The sequence below is a fragment of the Dendrobates tinctorius genome, unplaced genomic scaffold, assembly GCF_039654945.1.
Source record: "Dendrobates tinctorius isolate UK_male_01 unplaced genomic scaffold, ASM3965494v1 ptg000046l, whole genome shotgun sequence".
Lineage (NCBI taxonomy): Eukaryota > Metazoa > Chordata > Amphibia > Anura > Dendrobatidae > Dendrobates > Dendrobates tinctorius.
This window is the reverse complement of record NW_027361714.1, coordinates 16,702,786-16,729,371: the sequence shown is the minus strand read 5'-3', so window position 1 is coordinate 16,729,371 and position 26,586 is coordinate 16,702,786. Positions and strand designations below refer to the sequence as shown.

General features: G+C 45.7%; 1 protein-coding gene across 1 annotated transcript in view; it reads left to right on the top strand.

Annotated features, from left to right (window-relative positions):
- The window catches only part of SERINC1 (serine incorporator 1), a 34,521-nt gene extending 16,714 nt beyond the window's left edge, over positions 1-17,807 (top strand). The window contains exons 7-10 of the mRNA XM_073575737.1: positions 2,135-2,225; positions 4,270-4,411; positions 5,017-5,244; positions 16,461-17,807. Coding sequence (XP_073431838.1) covers positions 2,135-2,225; positions 4,270-4,411; positions 5,017-5,244; positions 16,461-16,599 — 600 coding nt within the window. The 3' untranslated portion in view covers positions 16,600-17,807. The remainder of the gene's footprint in view (positions 1-2,134; positions 2,226-4,269; positions 4,412-5,016; positions 5,245-16,460) is intronic.
- Positions 17,808-26,586: the final 8,779 nt, after the last annotated feature.

The window sequence follows — 26,586 nt, the reverse complement described above, 5'->3', positions numbered from 1 at the left end:
TTTTATATTTTGATGGATCAGACATTTCTGAGCACAGCAATACCAACTATGTGTATGTTTTATTTACTTTTTTGATATCAATTTGGAAAAATATATATTTTTCATTTTTACTGTGTTTAATAGTCCCCTTAGACTTCAGCTTCAGCACTGCTATTTATAGCAAAAAAAACATGATCTCATGAATGCTGGCCACGGGCGCGTGTTCACAGAAGGATTGTGATGACAGACATGAAGGTCTTCAGCAGGTTGTCATGACAACCCATCGGCGCCCTGCGATCATGTGACGGGCATGCCAATGGGCAGGATCAACGAAGCTCTACCTGTGCGCGTGTTAAATGTCGCTGTCAGTAGCTGACTTTAATTGGTTAACAGTGGGTGCATCTCCGATTCAGCAGTGGCTGTTAGAGGCACTAGATGGCTGATTAAGTCAGCTTTCAAGTGCGGAGAAAGATTCGGCAGGGACACAACCAATCATGTACATCATTGATCGTGAAGGGTTTAAAGGGAATCTGACAGTTGATTCATATGGCCTGACCTAACTGCTGCATGAATCAGAAACGGACTCCATCATTTGTCTGAAACACTTTCACTGCTGTCCTTCTAAAATCTTAATATCTACTGTATAAGGCCGGTTTCACATTCGCGCTTTTGAGCCCAGCGACGGCCTGCGCACGGCCGCCGCTAAGCCCCGCCCCCTGCCCCGCCTCCACCGATATCTCCGCCTCCGGGCGCATGACGTTGCATGCGTCGTGCGTCCCCTATCTTCATCACAGAGGGCGCAGGCCGTGCGCAGTGTGCGCACAGTCTGCGTTTGGCGGCGCATGCGTCCTTTTGATGGTGCGCCGAGCAGCGCCAAACGCAACCTGTTGCATTTTGGTTGTGCTCGGCACACCGTCAAAAGGACGCATGCGCCGCCAAACGCAGACTGCGCACGGCCTGCGCCCTCTGTGATGAAGATAGGGGACGCATGACGCATGCAACGTCATGCGCCCGGAGGCGGAGATACTGGTGGAGGCGGGGTAGGGGGCGGGGCTTAGCGGCGGCCTTGCGCAGGCCGTCGCTGCGCTCAAAAGCGTGAATGTGAAACCGGCCTAAGTGGATTTTTCACTTGTTTTATTTGTAGAAAGCAGAGAGATTTCACTTATGTTTCCACATTCATCTGCTAATAGAATGCTAGTTCTGCTATGAGGTGCTTTATTGCCAGGCTTTGGTAGAAATATTGCCTACAGTGCCTTGAAAAATTATTCATACCCTGAGAACTTTCCACATTTTTCACGTTACACCCACAAACTTAAATAGATTGTATGTGATATACCAACACAATGTAACAACTATTTGTGATGTGTAAAGGAAAAGATGCTGTTTCTAAATATAAAAATATAAATCTGAAAATTGTGATGTACATTTCTATTCAGTCCCCCCAGTCAATACTTTATAAGACCACCTTTTACTGCAATTACTGCTGCAAGTCTTTTGGGGTATGTCTCTACCAGTTTTGCAGATCTAGAGGCTGAAATATTTGCCCATTCATCTTCGCAGACTAGCTCTAGCTCAGTGAGATTTGATGGAGGCGTCTGTAAACAGCAATTTTCAAGTCTTGCCTCAGATTCGCAATAGGATTTAGGTCTGGCCTGTGACTGGGCCATTTACACACATGAATATGCTCTTAACTATACTGTTCCATTGTATCTCTGGCAGTATGCTTAGGGTTGTTGTCCTGCAGGAAGTTGAACCTGCGCCCGAGTGCCAAGTCTTTTGCAGCCTCTAACAGGTTTTCCTCCAGGATTGCCCTGTACTCAGCTTCATCCATCTTTCCATCAACTCTGACCAGCTTCCCTATCCCAGCTGAAGAAAATCATCCCCACAGTATGATGTTGCCACCACCACATATAACAGTGGGTATGGTGTTTTCAGGGCATTGTGCTGTTAGTTTTCCACCACACGTAGCATTTTACAATTAGCCCAAAAGTTCCACTTTGGCTTCATCTGCCCAGAGCACCTTTTCCCACATGCAAGCTTTGTCCCCTACATGGCATGTAGCAGGCAATGTATATCCTGAGCCTATTTTTCAAGATCATACAGATGAGTTAAATATTTTTGAAAATTTACTAATTTCTCTAATTTTCTTTTATAGGAATCACAGCCTAGATCTGGTTTGCTGCAATCTTCTGTGATAACCATTTACACCATGTATCTCACTTGGTCTGCCATGACCAATGAGCCCGGTATGTACATTACATGGCACTCTGCACAAAAAAGGAATAGTAAACATAAAAAAAGCACGAAAAATAAACTTCCAAGCGCTTTGTTCCTTTATCTCCTCCATTCATTTGATCTATTTGTATCTTTATTAAGGTCGCCTGCAAACAGCTGTATTGAAACTCATGGACGTGACTGGCTCCCTGAGCAGCTCCTGTGTTTGTCCACGGGAGCTGCTTGTTATAGAAATGCACTACGTTGGCCCGCAATTCGGACCAGACTAGTGCATGCTATGATTTTGGTGTGCGCAGGCACTCTGGTTATAATGCAGCAGGGTGTTGTGTGGTAACACACAGAACACTGACCGAAAATACGAGCCCTAAAACTTGAAATATGTAAAGCAATCATCTCTGTGTGTCCGGAGATCAGCCTTGTCCTGCTCGCTGTCTTCTGGCTGTAAGACAATTGGCTGAAGTGAAAGCCTCCATTGGTTGGCATGTTTGGGGAGGGCCAAAAGATAGCTAAGGGTAGGGTTTGAAACAAAGGATAAAGCAAGTGAGAAGGAGATTAATGCCCTTGTCCTCTAAAGGATCAAATGCAACATACTAAAGACCCCCATACACGTTAGACTAAAGCCCCCGTTACACACTGCGATATCGCTAGCAATATCGCTGTAAAGTCACCAATTTTGTGACGTTATAGCGATATCGCTGTGTCTGATACTTGCCTCCGACCGGCTCCCCCGCTGGTCATCGCTGATCGCGCGAGAAGCTGCTGGACCATTCCTCGTCGTCCACTTCCTGCGGCGCTTCCTGCTGTGACGACGAGCGACACGTGGAGCCGGGCGGGATGACGCAGGATCGCCTAGTGTGACAGGTAAGTAGCGACCCCCATCCCCTGCGATGTCATTAGTGAGATCTGCCTGTGTGGCAGCTCACTAGCGACCACTTAGCGATGCACCAGCGATCCTGACCGCGTCATATCGCTGGTCGGGATCGCTGGTGAGTCGCTAGGTGTAACGGTACCCTAACATCTGCCGAACCCGCTGATATCAATGGATTTAGCCGACGGTCCAATGTATATGAATTTCATAATGATCGGCTCTCCACTGTAGCGATGGTGCACAAGGAAGGTAAATGGTGCACAATCCGAAGTCTTGACACTTATGGAAAGGTCGGGATGGGCTGAAACGCTCAGTTGAATCTGTGTGATGTAATAAAGATAAAAGGCTACACCTTCCATGAGTGTCCGGAATTCTCTGATTTCATAATGTGTGTATAGGCTCCCGACTTCCCACAAAGATGATGTCAATGGAGAGCATGATCTGGCTTGTCCGATTTCAGACTACCTATCCTGGTGTTCTGTCTTAAAAAAGCACTGGAGGCCTCGGCAGAGCCACTTTTCTTCATGTATGAGAGTTAGCTTCTGGATGAACGATCTGACAATTTTCAGTTGACGGCTATCTAAAATGTATGGGAGGTTTAACAAATAGTGAGGAAAATATATGTATTTATTATTTAACGTAATCTATCATTTTTAAGCTTTTCTTTCTTTTAACGAGAATGTATCAACAGGTTTTTGCCACTTAATCTGAAAGCATTATAATGTAGAGACACAGAGCCTTTTTTTTTAGTGAAGTGCCACTTCCTGCACTATTTGCTATAGTTTATATAATCACAGTTTTATCAGCAGGAGATTATCACTATAAGTGTAGTAAACCTGCTGTCATGTAGTTCATGTATTCATGAGCTCTATATAGCCCTGCCCCCACCACTGATTGGCAGCTTTCTGCCTATGAATAGTATACACAGCTGCCTCTGGTGTGGGTGGGGATCTGCGCAGAGAACTGGTAGATATTCAGCTGATAAAAGTGATTTTAGCAAAACTGTAGGAAGTAGTCCAGTAATTTTTTACATTGCTGGAATCAGGTTCTCTGCCCCTACATCATGCTGCTCTCAGATGCGGCAGCAAAAAGCAATAGTTTATTTTTTTGTAATATGGTCTAATATAGATTTCCCAGCAACTACAGATGATAAAAAAAAACTACTGTTTTTCTCCTTTGGTTTGTAGATCGGAAATGTAATCCCAGCTTGCTCCGCATCATTGGCTACAATTCCACTACCGCTCCAGGTCAGGTTCAGGTAGTGCAGTGGTGGGATGCGCAAGGAATTGTTGGACTTATTCTGTTCTTGCTCTGCGTCTTGTACTCAAGGTATTACCACTTAGTATAGCACAGGGGCGCACAACTTTTTTTTGGTCTAGTGCCACATTGTCAAATCGATCCGACCGCATGGGCCGCAGTAAAACATTGCAACAGAAATATCTAATAGGCGCTGGAGAATACAGGTCATCTTCTCTCCTATACACAATCCTGAAGGGAAGAGACGCTGGATTCCACTTTGTCCGTTGTAGCTTGTGTGACATGCTCACACAGTTGTGTTTCCCGTCTCCCATAAACTACAGTGATTATGGCAGCACACAGCAACGTCTTTACTTCATCTCCTCCTCATCTAGATGATGACATGGCCACTCATTGATAGCTACCCATCTGTATAGTGCTATCTGACACTCCACTAATTCCTATCATGGGAGATACTGCAGCTATGAGCAGTCATCGGACACTGTCAGACATGTCTGTAAACATATACTTGAGGGCCACACAGAAAGTCATTAAGGACCATGAGTTGCCGTGGGTTGGCCCCCCTTGGTATACAGGAATATTTTGTTTAGATCCACTTTTTCATTATTCTGTATTCATTATTCTGTATTCAGGATATCCTTAGTTACTGATCATTTACCATGGCTTCTGTTCCACAGCATCCGGACGTCAACTAACAGCCAGGTGAACAAGCTGACGCTGACCAGTGATGAGTCCACTCTGATAGAAGATGGGGGTAGAAGCGACGGTTCCTTGGGCGAGTCTGATGACGTGCATCGTGCTGTAGACAATGAGCGGGATGGGGTCACTTACAGCTACTCATTCTTTCACTTCATGCTTTTCCTGGCTTCTCTTTATATCATGATGACCCTTACCAATTGGTACAGGTGCGTTTTATCATATTTCCAAAATGAAGTTAATTTAGAAGACCATGCTACTGCATAGCACTATACACATGGCTGTATGAGTGATCTGTCTGTGGTAGAAATCACATTCTGTCTGAGGAAAGCAGGGATGTGCCACTGTCTCTGATAATATATAGCATGATCTTTTTGGGTCTCTATAAGACTGTACTATTGGGTAATGTCTTTCCACAAGTCCTGGCATTTCTCGGTCGCCTTATTGGGGGACACAGAGACCATGGGTGTATGCTGCTGCCACTAGGAGGCTGACACTATGCACAAAAAAAGTTAGCTCCTCCTCCGCAGTGTACACCCCACCGACCGGCAGGGAATTCCTCAGTTTAGCTTAGTGTCAGTAGGAGGTGGACACGGGTCTTTCATTAGACCCTTATCTACCTCAGTGTGCGTCGTTCCTTTTCAGGTTTCCGGAGGGATACAGTGTGAAGAGTCACAACTGTACTCCCACAAAGAGACTATGAGTACGGCGTGTACTGCCACCCCGTATCCTCATAGCTCTCCGTGCGGACCAGAAGCTCGGCGCAGATGCGGGCCAGCGACGGATGGTCCTTGCCAAACGCCTCCCACCCACTCGCCCACCAGAGCCTGTCGGTCGGAAGAGGCGCAGACACGGGAAAGATTAACAGACAGCGTTGGATAAAGAAGGTACCTTTATTGGAGCAGAGGCGCGGCGCACGGAGCAAACCACCGCAAGGATACATTGGAGCGGCACCAAGGCAGCGCTGCAGGATGCGGCCCGCGCCTTCGACGGTCGCCGCATTTCACCTAGGCCCCGACTGCGGTGGGGGCCTTGTCTCCCCCCCGCCTGTATTCATCGGGGGATTCATCTTCCGGCGCGGTTCTGGCGGCATCTTCGTTGTGTGTGGCCGCTGCAGCGTTGCGGCACTTCCGCACCGCCCATTGCTAACAGGCGGCTGCCGTCTCTAATTTAGTCCCCGGCTTCATTTTAGGCCTTCGCGCCCGTCGCGGCCACGCCCCCCACCCACTCATAGGCCGGCTGCGCTCCCGCCCGTTCCTAGGCCCTCCCACCGCCTCTCTTGGCCTGTGGCTGGGTAAGGGGGGCGGTTTCCTTTAGTTCAGTTGGCTAACTCCGCCCTTCTTCTTGGCCCTCCTGAACCGCGTTTTTTCATCCACCTCAGGCTGCCGCCATCTTTGCAGCCTGTCAGCCGAAGACGATAGATGTCAGCTATCCCCTGCTGGGGTCCTGCAATTCTCACAAGCCTGGTACAGCGCTTTGGGGGACACCGGACCGTGAGTAGTTCTGCAACTGCAGACTGACACCCTCCTCTGCCTTTCTGTTCCCCAACCTTCCGACTTTTCTTCAGGGTCCTTCTGTTCCATCTTTATGTCTAACTCTAAGTCTGAGCGTAGCCGGCCGCCGGCCCCCACGGGCACTCTAGTCCAGTTCATCGCATGCCCCTCTTGCAATCGCAAACTTCCCTGACCCCGTTCAGGAGCCATCTATTGTGCCACGTGAAAGCGAATTCCCCATCCCTGGCTGGGCCTCGTCTCTTTCACAATCTGTGGCAGACCTCACCAGAGTGTCTCAGTCCCTAGTGGCCGTTCTTGATAGGTTGCCCCTGGACACTTCTGCAGGGTCCAGCAGGTCGCAAGACATTCCATCTGAGCCAGCCAGCAGAAGCCACAAAAGACCCAGGCAGGATCTCCGGCCGGAATCCTCTCCTGGCCTCACATCCCCACATAGTCCTTCCCAGCAGTCGCCCTCCCGTGCCTCCTCACCCGAGTCAGGTGAAGCGTTTTTAGAGCTGGATTCGGACCAGGACGCGGACATGAAGGTTACAGTACAGAACCTCATTGCTGCGATTCACCACACCTTCGAAATCTCAGACTCCCCTGCGAAATCCTCAGATCAGGAGGTTTCGTTCAGACGGGCAGAAACACCTTCCAGGGTCTTCGCCTCCCACTCTTGAGTTTGGCAAGACTCTTACCAGGGAAAGAGAAAATCCGACCAGGCGCTTTCAAAGAGGGAAGCACCTCGGCGTGCTGGATCCGTTTGCCAAAGAGCTCACCGATAACTGGTCTGCTTCCCCCTCGGTAGACGCACCCGTGTCCAGACTTTTTAACAACACGGTCCTCCCGATTTCAGGTGTGACGTCGTTACAAGATTCTAATGATAGAATTATAGAATCTTTAGCAAAGTCAGCATTTGAAGTGGCTGCAGCGGTGCTAAGCCCAGCCTTCACTTCACTTGGGTAGCGAAGGCCATAGCCACTTGGGCAGAGGATCTCCGCAAGGGCATCCTAGATAAGGCCCAACCAGGGCATTTGGCTGATCAGGCCAACCAGATCTCCCATGCAGGGGATTATCTACTCTCTGCTTCCTTGGATGCCGCGTCCTGCGCAGTTCAGGCGTCAAGCAACATGGTGGCAGTCCGACGTACAATTTGGCTCAAAGCTTGGCAGGCGGATTTCTCTTCAAGAAAGTCCCTTTCCAATCTGCCTTTTCAGGGAGCGCGGCTCTTCGGATCCCAGCTGGACCAGATTATTAAGGACGCCACTGGGGGCACGAGTTCCCTCCTCCCTCAGTCCAAGCCTCGCAGACCTCCGCTAAGACGTCAGTCTCGGCCCTTTCGATCTTTCCGCCGCTTCAATACGGCAGAGAACTTCTCTAACCAACAGAGACCGCAGGCATGCCAGGATAGGAAGAAGGTGCCTTTCAGACCCACTCCTTCCTGGCGATCTCACTCCTCCCAGGTCAGATCCTCCAGGTCCAGATCTGGACGGTCCACATCAGCATGTCTATCAACGGACCCCCGGGGGTCCTTCCCAATTAGGAGGTCGACTCCTTTTCTTCAGAGACGTCTGGCTTGCCTCAGTAGAGGACACTTGGGTCAGGGAAGTTGTATCATCAGGATACAAGATAGACTTAGTTTCTTGTCCCCGGGATCGTTTTTTCGAGTCCCGACCTCCAAAGGATCCTGCCTTAGTTCTGGGGTTCTTTGCGTCCATCGCTTTTCTCCTCAATTCCGGAGTGATTGTGCCCGTTCCCGAATCAGAACGTTTCACAGGATTTTATTCAAACCTGTTTGTGGTACCGAAAGAAGGCGGGACAGTTCGCCCATCTTGGGCCTCAAGTTACTCAACTAGAGAGTCCGACTGCGTCACTTCCGAATGGAGTCTCTTCGGTCGGTAATCGCTTCCATGGAGATGCAGGAGTTCATGTGTTCAATAGACATTCAAGATGCCTATCTACATCTTCCCATATTCTCCGGGCAACAGAAGTTCCTGCGTTGTGCGATTCGCCAGGAACATTACCAGTTCGTTGCACTGCCGTTCGGTCTCGCCACCGCACCCATAGTATTTACAAAGATCATGGCGGCGTTGATGGCCTTGTTGAGAATCAGAGGTCTCCTTCTCTTTCCGTACCTCGACGACATTCTGATCAAAGCTCCATCCTTTCATCAAGCTCGCCAAAGTCTTACCATCGTCCTCGACACCCTGTCCAATTTCGGGTGGCTCGTCTACAGGAAGAAGCCCTGTCTTGTCCCGACACAACGTCTTGTGTTTCTGGGTCTATTGTTCGACACTCGGCGATCGAGGGCTTTTCTCCCACAAGAAAAAATTGGCTCTCTGCAGCGGGATGTACGATTGTTGCAGATCATACGACTTCCATCTCTCCGAACAACCATGAAAGTCCTGGGAAAGATGGTGGCGGCAATAAAGGCGGTTCCCTTTGCCCAATTTCACTCCAGACCTCTCCAACACGCCATCCTGTCTCGGGGGAACAGGTCTGTCCTTTCCCTGGATCACCCATTTCGACTTTCATACCAGGTCAAGCGGTCACTCAACTGGTGGTTGACGTCACCTCTCATCCTCTTGGGTCGTTCTTTTCTTCCCATTCACTGGCAGACTGTAACAACGGATGCCAGCCTCCTCGGCAGGGGTGCAGTGTTCCGCAATCACACTGTTCAGGGTCGATGGTCGACTCAGGAATCAGCTCTGTCGATCAACGTCCTAGAGATACGAGCGATCCATCTGGCTCCCATCCACTGGGAGAGGCTCCTCAGGGGCCTGCCTGTCCGGATTCAGACAGACAATGCCACAGCGGTGGCATATGTCAACCGCCAAGGAGGGACACGAAGTGTCTCAGCCCTGGCAGGAGTGTCCAAGATTATTCATTGGGCAGAGATTTCCGTTCCGACAATTTCCGCGGTACACATTCCCGGTGTAGACAACTGGGCCGCCGATTTTCTCAGCCGCGAGGGTCTCACGGCGGGAGATTGGTCCCTACATCCGGAGGTGTTTCATCTGCTTTGCCGTCGATGGGGAACCCCGGATGTAGACCTGCTGGCGTCTCGCCTCAACAGGAAAGTCCCACAGTTTGGTTCCAGGTCTCGAGACCCTCTGGCAGTGGGCGCCGACGCTCTGGCCGTTCCTTGGTCACAGTTTGAACTCCCTATCTGTTCCCTCCCCTGCCTCTTCTTCCCAAGCTGTTGAAGATCAAAGCAGAAGGAATTCCAGTCATTTTCATCGCAGAATTGGCCCAGAAGGTCTTGGTTCGCGGACATTGTCAACCTTCTCGCGGATGCCCCCTGGAAGCTTCCAGACAGGGCAGATCTGCTGTCTCAAGGCACGATTTGCCACCCCAATCCTCGGCCGCTCACTTTAATGGCGTGGCTGTTGAGACCAAGGTTTTGAAACCGGCAGGATTCTCCGATCAAGTAATTCATACCATGATCCGAGCCAGAAAGCCATCATCTTCCAAAGTTTATTACTATACTTGGAAGACCTATTTCACTTGGTGTAAGGCCAATGTCATCGCGCCCATGTGTTTTTCGCTCCCTTCTGTTCTGGCGTTTCTTCAGGCAGGGCTGGATGCTGGGCTTGCCCTCAGTTCTTTGAAGGGTCAAGTTTCGGGGCTGTTCATTTTATTTCAGAAGACGGCCTCCCGCCCTCAGGTCAAAATCTTTCTTCAGGGCATGGCTCACACGGCTCCTCCGTACCGAGCGCCCGTGGATCCATGGGATCTTAATCTGGTTCTTGAGGTTCTGCAAGGTCCTCCTTTTGAACCTCAGGGATGTTTCCCTTTCTCTCCTTTCATGGAAGGTAGCTTTTCTGGTGGCCATCACTTCCATCCGGCGCCTGTCGGAATTGGCGGCTTTCTTGCCGTTCTCCTTATTTGGTACTTCACCAGGATGAGGTACTTCTGCGGCTTCCGCCCTCTTTCCTTCTGAAGGTGGTGTCCTCTTTTCACCTCAATGAGGATATTGTTCTGCCGTCCTTCTGTCCAAGTCCAACTCATCCTCGGGAGCGGTCCTTGAACAAGCTGGATCTGGTCAGGGCGATGAGAGTCTATCTAGCTAGGATGACTTCCTTGCGAGAGACAGTCTTTTCATCATTCCAGATGGGGCGCGGAAAGGTCACCCAGCTTCAAAGGCCACTATTGCTCGCTGGATCAGATCGGCAATTTTGGAGGCCTACCGGTTTAAGCATTGAGTGGCTCCTCCAGGGATCACAGCGCACTCTACCCAGGCAGTGGGTGCCTCCTAGGCGGTACGCCACAGAGCTTCCGCGCTGCAGCTTTGCTAAGCTGCAACCTTGTCTTCGGTTCACATGTTTGTGAAATTCTACTAAGTCCACACCTACGCTTCGGCGGATGCCAGCCTAGGTAGAAGGATTATGCAGGCTGCGGTGGTGAGTCCGCTGGCCTGATGGAAGTTTGTTTTTCCCACCCCAGGGACTGCTTTGGGACGTCCCATGGTCTCTGTGTCCCCCAATAAGGCGACCGAGAAAACAGGATTTTTGGGTTGCTTACCGTAAAATCTGTTTCTCGTAGCCTTCATTGGGGGACACCGCACCCTCCCATGTTCTACAACTCCTGTTCTTGCTTTGGTTGATTGGTTACAGTTGAGTTTTGTTCTGTTTTCAATCTATTCTGTTAATTCTCCTACTGCTTTCTCACTAACTGAGGAATTCCCTGCCGGTCGGTGGGGTGTACACTGCGGAGGAGGAGCTAACTTTTTTTGTGCATAGTGTCAGCCTCCTAGTGGCAGCAGCATACACCCATGGTCTCTGTGTCCCCTAATGAAGGCTACGAGAAACAGATTTTACGGTAAGCAACCCAAAAATCCTGTTTTCTATAATTCATGTGCTGCCTTATGAGAAATGAGCCATTGTGCCTCAGAACATGGTATGGTATATGATAGCATCCAAATACTTTAGTATTTTCTAGTAATGGGCATTACAAGAACGGAGCATTGTTGTCAGGGTAAAGAGAAAGCAGAGATCTTGTGAATCCAATCCCGTGTGTATTGATGTACATTAGCCCTCCACACCAGGAAACAGGGACTGTCACCAGTCTTGGCTAATCCGCTTTGCTGCAGATAATGAATGCACACACTTAAGGGGCCTTTACACATAGCGTTATCACTAGCGCATCACCGATTTTTGTGACGCAGCAGCGATATCGCTATGTGTGATACTTGCCTCCGACCGGCTCCCCCGCTGATTATCGCTGATGTCGTGAGATCGTCCAGTTCCATTTCTCGTCGGGCGCTTCGTGCTGGCGCCGACGAGCGACGCGTGGACGCGGGCGGGAGGACGTCAGGATCGCCGTGTCTGAAAGGTAAGTAACGACCGCTGCTGCGTCGCTACATCGCTGTGAGATCTGCCTGTGTGACAGCTCACTAGCGACCATTTAACGATGCACCAGCGATCCTGACCGGGTCGTATCGTTGTCGGGATCGCTGGTGCATCGCTAAACGTAAAGGGGCCTTTACAGTGGGGGGAAAAAAATATTTAGCCAGCCACCAATTGTGCAAGTTCTCCCACTTAAAAAGATGAGAGAGGCCTGTAATTGACATCATAGGTAGACCACAACTATCAGTCAAAATGAGAAAACAAATTCAGAAAATCGCCTTGTCTGATTTGGCAAGATTTATTTTGCAAATTATGGTGGAAAATAAGTATTTGGTCACCTAAAAACATGAAAGATTTCTGGCTCTCACAGACTTGTAACTTCTTTTTTAAGAGGCTCCTCTGTCCTCCACTCATTACCTGTAGAAATGGCACCTGTTTGAACTTGCTATCAGTATAAAGGACACCTGTCCACAACCTCAAACAGTCACACTCCAAACTCCACTATGGTGAAGACCACAGAGCTGTCGAAGGACAACAGAAACAAAATTGTAGCCCTGCACCAGGCTGGGAAGACTGAATCTGCAATAGGCAAGCAGCTTGGTGTGATGAAATCAACTGTGGGAGCAAAAATAAGAAAATGGAAGACATACAAGACCACTGATAATCTCCCTCGATTTGGGGCTCCACACAAGATCTCACCCCGTGAGGTCAAAATGATCACAAGTACAGTGAGCAAAAATCCCAGAAACACATGGGGGAACCTAGCGCGAATTACCTGCATAGAGCTGGGAGTACCGTAACAAAGGCTACCATCAGTAACACACTACGCTGCCAGGGACTCAGATCCTGCAGTGCCAGACGTGTCCCCCTGCTTAAGCCAGTACAAGTCTGGACCTGTCTGAAGTTTGCTAGAGACCATTTGGATTATCCAGAAGAGTATTGGGAGAATGTCATATGGTCTGATGAAACCAAGCTGGAACTGTTTGGTAGAAACAAAACTCATCGTATTTGGAGGAGACAGAATGCTGAGTTGCATCCAAAGAACACCATACCTACTGTGATGCATGGGGGTGGCAACATCATGCTTTGGGGCTGTTTCTCTGCAGAGGGACCAGGACAACTGCTCTGTGTGCATGAAAGAATGAATGGGGCCATGTATCGTGAGATTTTAAGTGCAAACCTTCCATCAGCAAGGGCATTGAAGATGAAACACGGATGGGTCTTTCAGTATGAAAATGATCCCAAGTACACCACCAGGGCAATGAAGGAGTGGCTTCGGAAGCATATGAAGGTCCTGGAGTGGCCTAGACAGTCTCCAGATCTCAACCCCCATAGAAAACCTTTGGAGGGATTTGAAAGTCTGTGCTTCCCAGTGACAGGCCCAAAACATCACTGCTCTAGAGGAGATCTGCATGGAGGAATGGGCCAACATACCACCAACAGTGTGTGCCAACCTTGTGAAGACTTACGGAAAACGTTTGACCTCTGTCATTGCCAACAAAGGATATATAACAAAATATTGAGATGAACTTTTGTTAATGACCAAATACTCATTTTCAACCATAATTTGCAAAAAAATCTTGCCAAATCAGACAAGGTGATTTTCTGGATTGATTTGTTTTCTCACGTTTGACTCTCATAGTTGTGGTCTACCTATGATGTCAGTTACAGGCCTCTCTCATCTTTTTAGCTGGGAGAACTTACACAATTGGTGGCTGACTAAATACTTTTTTCCCCACTGTAACTATCGCAGATGTAGTGATGTAAATACTATTTTATATATCTTCTGAACTAATCTAGGATTAGTTGGCGTTACAAACCATAAGCCACGTGTTCACGGAGACCTTCATTTACTCTATGCTACATAGAAAAGTTGCAAAATTTGGTACTGTTCTAAAACATGCATGGGGCTTTCTTCTGGTAGCGTAACCGTTAGTTTTTATGCAGTGTATTGCTTGTGTCATCTTTGACTACATTAAAATAATGGCATAAATGATGTGTCTGGAAGCCTGCGAATAAGGCAATTTTATAAATATTATTCCCTTGCATGTAGCATGACTGCCCCAGCAGCTGGGCTCCTTGTCAGCTCTGTCTCCAATGCCTCCTGTCTTCTGAATACAAAACCAATTTCAGATTTGATTTAATAAGACTTGGTTTAGATTTATATTCCTATGAATACAGAAGGCGCTGGAGACTGAGCCAGCAGGAAGCTCGGCTGCTGTGATTGACACCAAGTGACACAGAGGAGTTTGCCATGTATTTTTTTTTTTTTCACAATTTCTGCAGGTCATTGCATTTTTAATTTCCTGTTAAGAATATGGAGAAAACTCTCGATTAGGCCTGTTTCACATTTTCGTTTGTTGCCATCAGTCAAAATCCGCCGTTTTGCCAAAAAAACGGATCCGTCATTTTTTTTTTTTTGGCAAATCCGTTTTTTTCCTATTGACTTGCATTAGCGGCGGATTTGACGGATGGTCATCTGTTGGATCCGTTTTTTTGACAGATCTGCCAAAATTTTGCCGTCCGCTGACTTGAGTGGACTGGTAATGAAACGTTTTGTGTCTGGACGGCGGATCCGTTGCCAACCATTAACTCTCTCTCCCAGACTAGTGTTCCTTTACATTTCCAGCACTCCTTGATAAAGCGGATTCGTTGGCATCCGTTTTTTCCACATTCTGGCGGATTTGGACTGCCGCCAAAAAACGGAAATGTGAAACAGACCTTAGAAGCTTACATGGACAGCCATGATTTCAGTGAGCACCATGTAATGCTTTGTTTTCCCCACTGGTATTTTTGAATACTTACAGCCTCCATTCCCACTGGATGAAAGATGGCCGAACCCGCTCATGTTGGCGGGACCTCCCAGGGCTTCCCCTAACAGATGTCATCAGTGGAAAAAAAAGATCGGTGGTTGGAGTTTTAATCCTTGATCCTTTTCGCTATTTTTATAGGGCGAGAAGCTGTGTCTTTTGACCTTTACCCCTTTTGAAAACACACTAATGCTCGGATGAGCTGAGCTCTTATGAGTATGGGGGAGTTGGGAGACATTAACTTCCATCTGAATATTTGCATAGTAGACCATCTTGTGTGTGGTCTGCTTTACTGACCGGTTCTTCCAGCTGAATTATAGCCAGTCAGTGCTAGTCACAGTAGATGAACACCGTAGCTTATCATAGGACTGTTGTCCAATGTGATTAACCTCAGGGTCCATTTACATAGACCGACCACCGGCAACATTAGACCACCAATTTACAAACTTGCCAATCAGCGGTCGTTTGAGTGCCTGTTTACACAGGCAGACCAAAGTAAACAATCCGCACTATAATAGATCAACTCAGTGCACATAGGCTGCCATTGTCTCCAGTAGTTTGAGTCCTGCTTACACAGGATGGTGCACCTCCTCTAGCTATGGTCTTATGTGCTGCACATATTTCACCTAATGAAAGGTCATTTTTGCTCGTTCTTCAGGTGATCGGTAGCCTGTTTACACTGCAAGATAATTGTAAAATGAGCGTTTCCAACAGTGTTCCATTCACAATTATGTTGCTGTGTAAATGCCCCTGAAATAGGTTTTCCCACATACAAAGTACATTTTAATTAATAGATTGTAAACAAAAATGCTCCTGTGCTGAGATACTTATAAATGTGTCCCTGCTGTGTACTGTGTGATGGCTGTGTCTCACCGTACAGGGACATGGTCTGGTCATACCACAGCTCCTGGGCAGGGGAGGAAGGAAAAGAGAGTATACAGACAGGACAGCAGAGAATCACAGCTGATACTTTTGTGAGACAAAACATTTCACTATCTGTTTTTAAGCAATGTTTTACCACAAAGAAAGCATCAGCTGTGTTCCCATGCTGTATTTTCAGTATTCTTTCCCCCCCGCCCAGGAGCTGTGGTATGATCGGATCATGTCCCTGTACAGTCAAGGTCCCGTTACATTTAGCAATGCACCAACGATACGATCTGGTCAGGATCGCTGGTGCATCGCTAAATGGTCGCTAGTGAGCTACCAAACAGGCAGATCTCACTAGCGATGCAGCAGCGGTCGGCGGTCGTTACTTACCTGTCAGATGGCAGCTCTGATGACGACTTCCTCCCGCGTCCATGGAGTCGCTTGTCTGCGCCAGCAGGAAGCCGACAACAAAACTGGACCAGGACGATCTTGCGCGTTCAACGATATCCAACGGGGAGCCGGGTCGGAGGTAAGTGTCACATGTAGCGATATAGCGATATCTCTACCGATGTCGCGGTTGCGTCACAAAATCGGTGACGCTTTAGCGATATCGCTATGTGTAAAAGGCCCTTCAGACACGGCCATTACACAGTATACAGCAGGGGCACATTTATAAGATTATCTCAGCACAGGAACATTTTATTTATTCACATCCAATTGTGGAATTTATTATTATTTAAAGATATATTGATTTAACATGTTGATGAAAATTAAGTTTGTGCCTGGGAAAACCCCTTTAAATCTGAAAGTCCAGTTGTTGCTGTACATATTGTATACTGTATAAAGTTACTTTATATATCTGATGTAGAATGATCTACTGACTTTCTTTTCCTTCTTTTGTTCCTAGCCCTGACTCCTCCTATGAGACTATGACAAGCAAATGGCCCTCTGTCTGGGTGAAGATCTCATCAAGCTGGGTGTGCATTGTTCTGTATGTTTGGACACTGGTTGCTCCATTGGTGCTGACCAATCGTGACTTTGACTAGTGAAGGGAATTTAGTATAGTATGCAGTGTGCCACCTTGTGCCGGGAGCACTAGGCTCGTATAGTAACATTTGCCAGTTTTGCATGTTGTCTTCCCATTACCTTTGCATGATGCCGCAGTTTGCCCTGTAAGATTAGTCGTTTAAAACTACACTCCATAGTATTGGCATCGCTCATTCCCATTCTCACTGCGGTTTTCTTGTAGTATAACTGTGCGAGATAAGGCTTCTGAAGTGATCCATATATAATAAGAAAACACACACTTGTAATATAACCGTTTGGCACATAAGTCAGTAGTAGACGACGAAGGAGACCTCACTGTGCAAGCAGATAGGAAATGTCACTATCTGGCAGTAGGAAAATAAGACTACATGAATCTTAAAGGAAAGTTGTCAGATTTGACAACGGTAAATCAGTATATAGGGCCTAGAGAGACGTTTCTGGGCACATCTACATTTAGCAGAGGCAGTAAAGCATATGTGGATGCAATTCCTTAATCCGCCAATTCCTTAGGCATGTGCTGTCTTCCATCTAGGTATCTCAAGTGTTCCCTGAACAAGATGGGATAATTGACCACCAAAACCCCACAACATTTGAGACCTAAGAGTCAAGATGCTTTATTGCTACTATACATGGATGTGTTCTAAAATGTCTTCCTAAGCCCATGAACGGTGCTTTAGAGCCACCAGGACTGATGACATTAATTTTAAGAGGTCGTAACACTTAGGTCGATGAGAAAAAGGTGTACCCTCGTTAATCCATTCGTTTTTGAGGAAACTTGCAGTTACCAGTGTTAATGGCTCCAGATGTATATTTTGCACAGAACCTCCATTTAGCCTGGCCGTAGATGCTAGTTCTCCATTGTATGTACCTGAAGTTCTACAGAAAAGAATGTATAACCAGATGAAAGCCTGGTTGGGCAAGGATGCACTGACAATGAATTGTGTGTAAAGAATGAGCAGTCACTTGTCCACAGGTCAGTATTGTAAATTGGGACACCCGCTCTCCAATGCTTTTGTGACAATAGATGTATAGTGTAAGTGTGACGGTTATGTACGCGTTTTTGGTTTTGTTTTTTTTTTCAGGCTTTTTTTGTGTAAATGGAAGCCTAGGTCATATAATTGTGATATTACAATACAATTCCTTCCGTTTCTTTCTATTTGTGGAATTATGTGTTGTCTTACTAAATAAAGCAAAGACTTCTATTGCAGCACAGACCTTTTTTGCTTGATATGAAATAATGTTACTTCATTACTTATGTATCTCTCAGGCTTTGTAAATATCTAGGCGGTTCATGCTTCACTTTGTATTTAGATTTTAGAACGTCCGTGCAGAGTAACGGGCGGGCTGGCAAGTAAACAGCACTGACCCTTGAGTAGCAGCCCACACTTAGGCTATGTGCACACACCGTTTTTTGTCTCTGCGGATTTTGTAGAGAAAACCGCAGGAAATCCGCAGGACAAAGTGCTGCAGTTTTGCCCTGCGGTTTTACGCCTCATAATGAATGAGGTGTAAAACTGCAGCGTTTCTGCACCAAACAATTGACATGCTGCGTTTTGAAAACCGCAGCAAAACCTCGCGGAAAAAAACGCAGCATGTGCACAGCTTTTTTTTTTATTTCCATAGGAAATAAAGGTACTGTACAACGCAGCAGAATCTGCTGCGTTTCTGCAGAGCCAAAAACGCTGCGGAAACGCAGCAGAAACCGCAAAGTGTGCACATACCCTTAAAGCGTAATTGTTTTTTAACTTATTTCATAAATCAACCGTTCACATGAAAATGAGAAACTTTGTAATGTATCTTATCACAGAAATCTGCTTCATTCTCTGTCGGAATTGATCAGTCAATATCAAAATTCTTAGTTTGGGGCTAAATCTGTATTCAGTGAAGACAGATTATATTACTTTGATAGGAGATAAGTTACTACGGATACAATTTTAAGTACACAGGAGTAGCTAGAGGCAGAGTTAATAATAATAATAATCTTTATATAGCGCCAACATATTCCGCAGCGCTTTACAGTTTAACGGTTTCAAAACACAAGCCAAAAGTAACAACGATAACAATACAATAATTAAAGCAAAATAAGATGACCCTGCTTGTGAGAGCTTACAATCTACAATGAGGTGGGGGAGATACAAAGTACAGGTGTGTATTTATGATGGTGTATTTACAATGATAGTCCAGCCATCTTGAGGGATGGAGATAGTGAATGGGCTACACATGCACTCTTAAGGCCCCGTTACATATAACGATGTCCCAGCAATCCCACCAACGATCTGACATGATGGGATTGCTGGGACATCGTTAGGCTGATCGCTGGTGAGCTGTCACATAGACAGCCCCTCCAGCGATCAGGACCAGCGAGCAAGCTGTTATCTAAAGTAAACAGCGGGTTTCTAAGAGCCTTGCGGCTCTTGGCTACCCGCTTTTTACCCTGGAAACCAGCTAAGGTAAACAGCAGGTTTCTAAGAGCCGCACGGCTCTTAGATACCCGCTGTTTACTTTAGATACCAGCGTGCAGCGTCGCTGATCATTGCTCTCCCGCTGCCACACGCAGCGATGCGTGCTGGCCAGCGGGAGACCAGCAATCAAAAAATGGCCCAGGACGATCCTGCACGAACAGCAATACCCGGGGGGGGGGGGGGGGCGGTCGCTGATGTGTGTCACACACAGCGATGTCGCTGGCGAGATCGCTGATGCGTCACAAAATCAGCGATCTTGCTGTGTGTGACGAGGCATTAACACACAGAATGACTTTGATTAGTGAACATGATAGGCCACTTTGAACAAATGTGTTTTGAGGGAGCGCCTGAAACTATGCAAATTGTGGATAGTCCTAATTTCTTAGGGGTAGAGCATTCCAGAGGATTGGCGCAGCGCGGGAGAAGTCTTGGAGTCGGGAGTGGGAGGTACGGATTAGTGCAGAGGTTAGTCGAAAGTCTTTTGCAGAGTGCAGCGGTCGGTTAGGCTGATAGACAGAAATGAGGGAGGAGATGTAGGGGGGTGCTGCACTGTGGAGAGCTTTGTGGGTGAGAACAAGTACTTAGAATTGGATCCTATAATGAATGGGCAGCCAATGTAAGGACTGGCGAAGAGCGGACGTGTCCGAGTACCGATTAGCCAGATAGATGACCCTGGCTGCTGCATTAAGTATGGACTGGAGAGGGGATAGTCGAGTATCGGGGAGGCCAATTAATAGAGTGTTGCAGCAATCCAGGCGGGAGTGGATCAATGCTACAGTGAGGGTTTTTGTTGTTTCCATGGTGAGAAAAGGGCGGATTTTAGAGATGTTCTTTAGGTGTAAGTGGCAAGAGCGGGCAAGAAATTGTATATGGGATGTGAAGGAGAGATTGGTGTCAAAAATAACACCCAGACAGCGCGCCTGCTGCCGGGGTGTTATTGTGGTGCCACCCACGGAGTTCCTCCCTCCTATCTACAGAGTCTTATCAGTCGCATCTCCTCTCTCAGTAATGGGAAAGTCTGTCTTCACTGAATACAGATTTTACCTCCAAATTGAGAATTTTGATAATGATTAATTTTGGCAGATAAAGAAGCAAATTTATCTGATAAGATATACTACTACAGAGTTGCTTATTTTGACATGTACGACTAATTTATGGAATACAAATTTAAAATGATTACTTCTTAAAGGCCCCCATACAGGTTAGCCAAAATGGTGGACAATCAGCTAACAATACAATGTATAGGTGAGCTTCCCAACTCTCCTACAGATAATTTCAAGGAAGTGATCAATCCAGACTAGATTTCCAATTGCTGATCCTTTTGTTCTGGTGATAAGCCACAAAATAATAGTCTAGCAGTAGCTGTCATGGAGAACAAAGGAGCTTTCAGCTGAGCCAAATGTTCTTGTTTGTGGGGAAATCTGACGAACCATAGGGCTGTTGGTAGAACCAGCTTTCGGCTGACAGCTTTCCATTGTGCATGGGGGCTTTACTTATTTACCTTTTGTCTGCCTTTATACATGCAACAGAGGTAAAAAGATGCTCTGTTTCCTCTGCTCTACAGTATGATGCCTGCAGATTAACAGCATTTTCATGGTGACTGACTCCCTTTTCAGTTTCTTGAGACATCCACAAGACAGATGTTTAATATCGGATACTCGTGAGCTTGGGGCCCTCAGACAGCACTGCATTAAAACCAGGCATGATCAGTCGTGCAAATCACTGCATGAACTCGGTAATACTTCCAGAAATTGTCAACAGGTTGCCATGCAATCCACAAATGTAAGTTAAAGTTCTATTATGCAAAGAAGAAACCATATATCAAGACAATCCAGAAACACTGTTGTCTTCTCTGGGCCAAAGCTCATTTAAAATGGACTGAGAGAAAATGGAAAACTTATGTAGTCAGATGAATCAAAATTAGAAGTGGAAACCACAGATGCCATGTCCTGAGGACTCAAGAATGGAGGAAACATCCAGTTTATCAGCACAAAGTAAAAGGCATCTCTGATGGCATAGGCAGCTTACACATGAAAGGCACTATCAATACTGAGAATTATCATGTTTCCTCAAAAATAAACCCTACTACAAAAATAAGCCCTAACATGACTTTACAGGATTTTAGGAGTGTGCTTGCAATATAAGCCCTACTCCAAAAATAAGCCCTAGTTACAGTCAGGGCCAGCATTAGGGAAGTGGGGAGGCAAACTGGACAATTGCTCAAAATAAGCCCTAAGCCATCTTTCGGAGTAAAAAATAATATAAGAACCTGTCTTATTTTTGGGGAAACATAGTACTCCCATCCAAAAAACATGTATTTCAGAAAAGGCAATGATAAACCTCATACTGCATCTATCACAGCAGCATGGCTTCCCAGAAGTGTTTGGGTGATATACTGGCCGCCTGCAGTCCACACCTTTCAATAATAGAAAACATTTGGCTTTTAATAAAACGACAAATCTGTCAAAGATATGGGACCGATGAGAAGCTAAACTCTTACATGGGACATTTCTCTCCCAAAACTACAGTCATTGGTACCAGGGTGGATTGATTTAAATCACGCCGATTTAAATCATGATTTAAATCACGATTTAAATCAAAAGATTTTTTTCTATTTAAATCGGATCGATTTAAATCATGATTTTAATCATGATTTAAATCACTGATTTAAATCAAAAGGTTTTTTTTTAACATAAATCACGATTAAAATGAGAAGTGAGAGCAGTGTGCATGTGCGCCCATAGTTACACGGACGAAACTAGGGGCAACGATCTAACGCCAGGGTGAGGGGGGGACCCCAAAGTAAGTAAAAATCTTTTTTGTTTTACTATATGGCAATAGGTAGGTGTTTAAAAGCAGCATGTCTTAATTGTATAAACTATTAATAGCCTCCACATTTTGTTCATACTGCCCCTTTAATTCCACACTTCTAGCTTGGTTTCAGTTTTGGTTTAGTTTCTTTTTCCCTGCATTCAGTTGACATGCCCAAACTTGTTGGATAGTCAGCAGTACTTGGCTCAGGCTGTAGTAACATCAGCAGTGCTTGGCTCAGGCTGTAGTAACAATCAAACTTCATAAGTGATCTGTGTGAGCCATGGCAGCAGGTCGTAAGAGAGACCCTATTTGGGTTCATTTTGTTGAGATGCCAGCAGCAGATCTTGGAAAGAAAGGTGCAAGAGCAAAGTGCAAATACTGTCAAAAGGATATCCAAGGACTTGTTTGCCGTTTGAAATCACATTATGAAAACTGCAACCAGAAGGGAAATGAAGATGTTGATAGTGATACAACTAATGTCAATGAACCCCCACAGCTTCTTATGCACCAGGAGCCTAGTACTAGTGGTAAGTCTGGCAATTAATTTACAACCTATTTTTTTAACAGACATTTTACTGGGATGGTTAAAGTCTATGAAAAGAAAAATGATTTAAATCAAAAAAATCTGATTTTTTTTGATTTTTTTTTAAAAAATCAAGATTTTTATCCACCCTGATTGGTACTCCATTCCAGGAGTTTACACTCTGTTGTACAAGAGAGTCTTCTACATAATGGTAGACATGGCTCTGTCCTAACTTTTTGAGATGTTGCTGCCATTAATTTCTAAATGAGTTAAGGAATTTTCCATTTCACTCGAAAAAATAATTAACACTTTCTGATGTGTTCTGTTGTGAATAAATTATGGCTGAGATTTCCAAGTCATCACATTCTTGTCGTTTTTGCATTTTACACAGCATCCCAACATTTGGGGATTGTACACAGAATGGTAACAAATCCATGATTCCATACAGATGTTTGAGGATCTGTGTTAAGTAATTTTAGCATGTATGGAATTGTTACTATGAACACGAGTTTCTCAAGATGGATGGAGTGCTGGTTTTTCTCTTTGGCCGGGGTCACACTGGCGACAAAAACGGATGAGTGCAATGTGATAAAAAATTGCATTGCAATCGTCCCAATGTTAATCTATGGGGCAGCTCCCATCATCCGATTTTTTTTTTTTTTTTTTTTTTTTTTTTTTTTTTGTCGGCTCTTTTCCTCGGTCCGAGACAATCGCAGCATACTGCAATTGTTACCGATTATCAGATCGGACTCCCCAATGCAAGTCTATGGGTACAAGAAAAAAATCGGATTGCAAACAGACCACAAGTGTGACTTGCGAGAAAATCGCACCCGGTGTCCTTTAACAAAAGCTGGCAATTCATTTTGCAATACAGTAAAATCACACTGACAGGTTTAATAAAGAAACGAAAGAATAGATCTTTCCCCAGTACCGGAAGTCTGCTGTCTCGGAGTAACCCTTGACTCTGCCTTGTCCTTCAAACCACACATCCAAGCTATTTCTACCTCCTGTTGCCTCCAGCTCAAAAATATTTCCAGAATCCGTCCTTTCCTCAACCCTCAATCTACTAAAATGCTTGTGCATGCCCTCATCATCTCCCGCCTTGACTACTGCAACATCCTTTTCTGTGGTCTCCCTGCTAACACCCTCGCACCTCTCCAGTCCATCCTTAACTCTGCTGCCCGACTAATCCATTTCTCTCCTCGCTACTCCTCTGCTTCTCCCCTCTACAAATCTCTTCCCTGGCTCCCATCCCCTCAGCGTATCCAGTTCAAATTACTAATACTGACCTACAAGGCCATCTATAACCTGTCTCCCCCATATGTCTCTGAACTAATCTCCCGATACCTTCCCTCACGTAATCTCCGATCCTCCCAAGCCCTCCTTTCCTTCTCCACACTTATTCGCTCCTCACCCAACCGCTTCCAAGACCTCCCGAATAGCCCCATCCTCTGTAATTCTTTGCCCCAACACGTTTGGCTGTCAACCACAGGCTTTCCTTCAGAGGAAACCTGAAAACCCACCTCTTCAAGAAAGCCTACAGCCTGCAATGACCCCACTACCTCCTCACCACTACTGGAGATATCACCTCAACCAACACCGGAACTGCTGCAGCTCCCCAACCTACTGTCTCCTTCCCCACCATCCTGTAGCATGTAAGCCCGAAAGGGCAGGGTCCTCTCTCCCCTCTGTTTCAGTCTGTCATTGTGAGTTTGTTTACTGTAAGTGATACCTGTAATTTGTATGTAACCCCTTCTTATGTACAGCACCATGGAATCAATGGTGCTATATAAATAATAATGATAGATACATAGAATACATATATATACACACGTCATTGAGACACACACACACATATATATATTTACATTTCATAGAGTTCTACATAATTCAATTGCCGGCTTCTGTAAAATCATTCCAAAACCCGACATGAAATGACACATGGTTTACATACAGTAAACCATTTCATGTATTTTTTTTATATGTCCTTGACTAATAATTAGATGAGGGTTTGTGTGCAAAATTTGTGACATGTAGGTGTTAAATTAAGGGGTTAGTTCGTTGAAAAAAATTGCGTGGGCTCCCGCAGCAATTTCTCAGCAAGAGAGGTAAAGCCAGTGAGTGAGGGCAGATATGAATAGCCTTGAGAGGGACCATTGTTTTTGCCCCCCCCGGCTACAAAAATCTGCCCCCAGACTCCCCAAAATCTATAAGATGCGCCTTTTCTGGCACTTATCCTCTCTCATCCCAGTCCCGTGTAGTGGTGGGATATGGGGTAATAATAATGGGTTAATGTCACCTTGCTATTGGAAGGTGACATTAAGTCGGATTAATAATGGAGAGGTGTCAATAAGACACCGATCCATTATTGTGACAAGTATATCGTGGCACAACTGTGTTAGTGCACAAAAGAAGGTTCCCACACCAGAATAGATACCAGGAAAAAAATTTTGGCACTCAACTTTTTGTCATAAGTGAAGAGTTTTATTTGCAGTCACATAAACGTTTCGGCTGTAACAGTAAGCCTTCATCAGTACACTGCAAGGTCAATAAAAATATATAGAGAAAAATCAGATGCTACAAATAGGATCAGTAACCAAATGAAAAACAAAAGAAAAAACTTTAAGGCCTGTTTCACACATCAGTTTTTTTGAAATCCGTCAAAATCCGCCGTTGTGCAAAAAGAAAACGGATCCGCCATTTTGCTTGGCGGATCCGTTTTTTTTCCCATTGAGTTGCATTACCGGCTGAACTTGACGGATGGCCATCCGTTCGATCCGTTTTTTTTGCGGATCCGCCAAAATTTTGGCGTCCGCCGGCATGCCTGAACGGACCATGCAACATTTTTTCGGCGGCCGGATCCGCATTTCACATTGCGCATGCCCGGAGGATTTGGCTTGCTCGGAAATTTAACCCTAAACTCTGTTCTGGCAGCGAAAAAATTCTCAATCTCTCTCTCTCTCTCTCCTCCCCAGGCAGTGGTTCTTTAAAATTCTTCCTTCGATGGATCCGTTAAAATAACGGTCCGGTGACAAACGTCATCAGTCCAAGAACGGATCCGTTTTCCGCCATTTTAGCGGATTTTAACTGATGCAAAAAACTGATGTGTGAAAAAGGCCTATTCAGTGCACAGTGCATTAGTGCTTGGGAGGATGGGTTATACAATAAAAGGTGAGGTTGGGACAAAGGAAGAGAAAGAAAAAAGCGGACCTACCAAGACTGCTCTTGTTCACTAAACTGCTGAAAGTCTGAAAATAAATTTCAGCACAAATGTATCAAATATTTACGTCATCATATCTGAGATTATGGATGAGGCTCATGCAGAAGTAAACCAACATATACTCACTAAGATAGGGAGCCACGGTAATAATGGGAGTGATGAGTAAGTAATGTGCCATCCACACTGGATTACGAGGCCTAGAGACCTGAGTGTAAGAAATGTGTGGTTAAATCCTTAATGTGTCCCACCTGAATAAACAAATATAATAAAAAATATATAATAAAAATTATGAATATATGAATCAGACCTAAGAGAGAGGGGACGCTAGATCAGTGTCCACAGCAAATGGAAAATAGTGGAATCAATCTTCTAAGAGGTCTGGTAAGAATCCCTGATTGTAGGCTGGCTGTTTCATTAGGTATTATTGCACCTGTGCAGCTGCCATTTTACTTGGGTCCGCTGCACCGTTAGTGCATTTGTATTGAGGCCTGTTTATACAAGTAAGCATCTCTGCCTGTTTTGTTTTTTTTCTCAAATATTGGAGGATTCTTTCCTCTTTCTGTGGTTTTCATGTTAGAGTAGGACTGGCAAATGTAAGGAACTTTTGGAGTTAGGGTCTGTAATTCATGTATCCAAAAGGCTTCTCTTTGTTTGAGAAGTTGGATACGATTACCGCCTCTCCGGGGAGAGGGGACGTGCTCGATAACTTGAAATTTCAATTGTGGAATGGTGTGTCCGGCTGTGATGAAGTGATAGGGTAATGGTAGTAGTGTATTTCCACATCTTATTGTAGACTTGTGTTTGCTGATGCGGTCCTTTATCGGTTGTGTGGTCTCACCGATGTAAAGAAGACCGCATGGGCATTTAATCAAGTATATCACATATGTTGTGTCGCAGGTGGTAAAATCTTTAATCTTATAACGTTTGCCAGAATGTGGGTGATGAAAATGGTCACCCTTTAGTACAT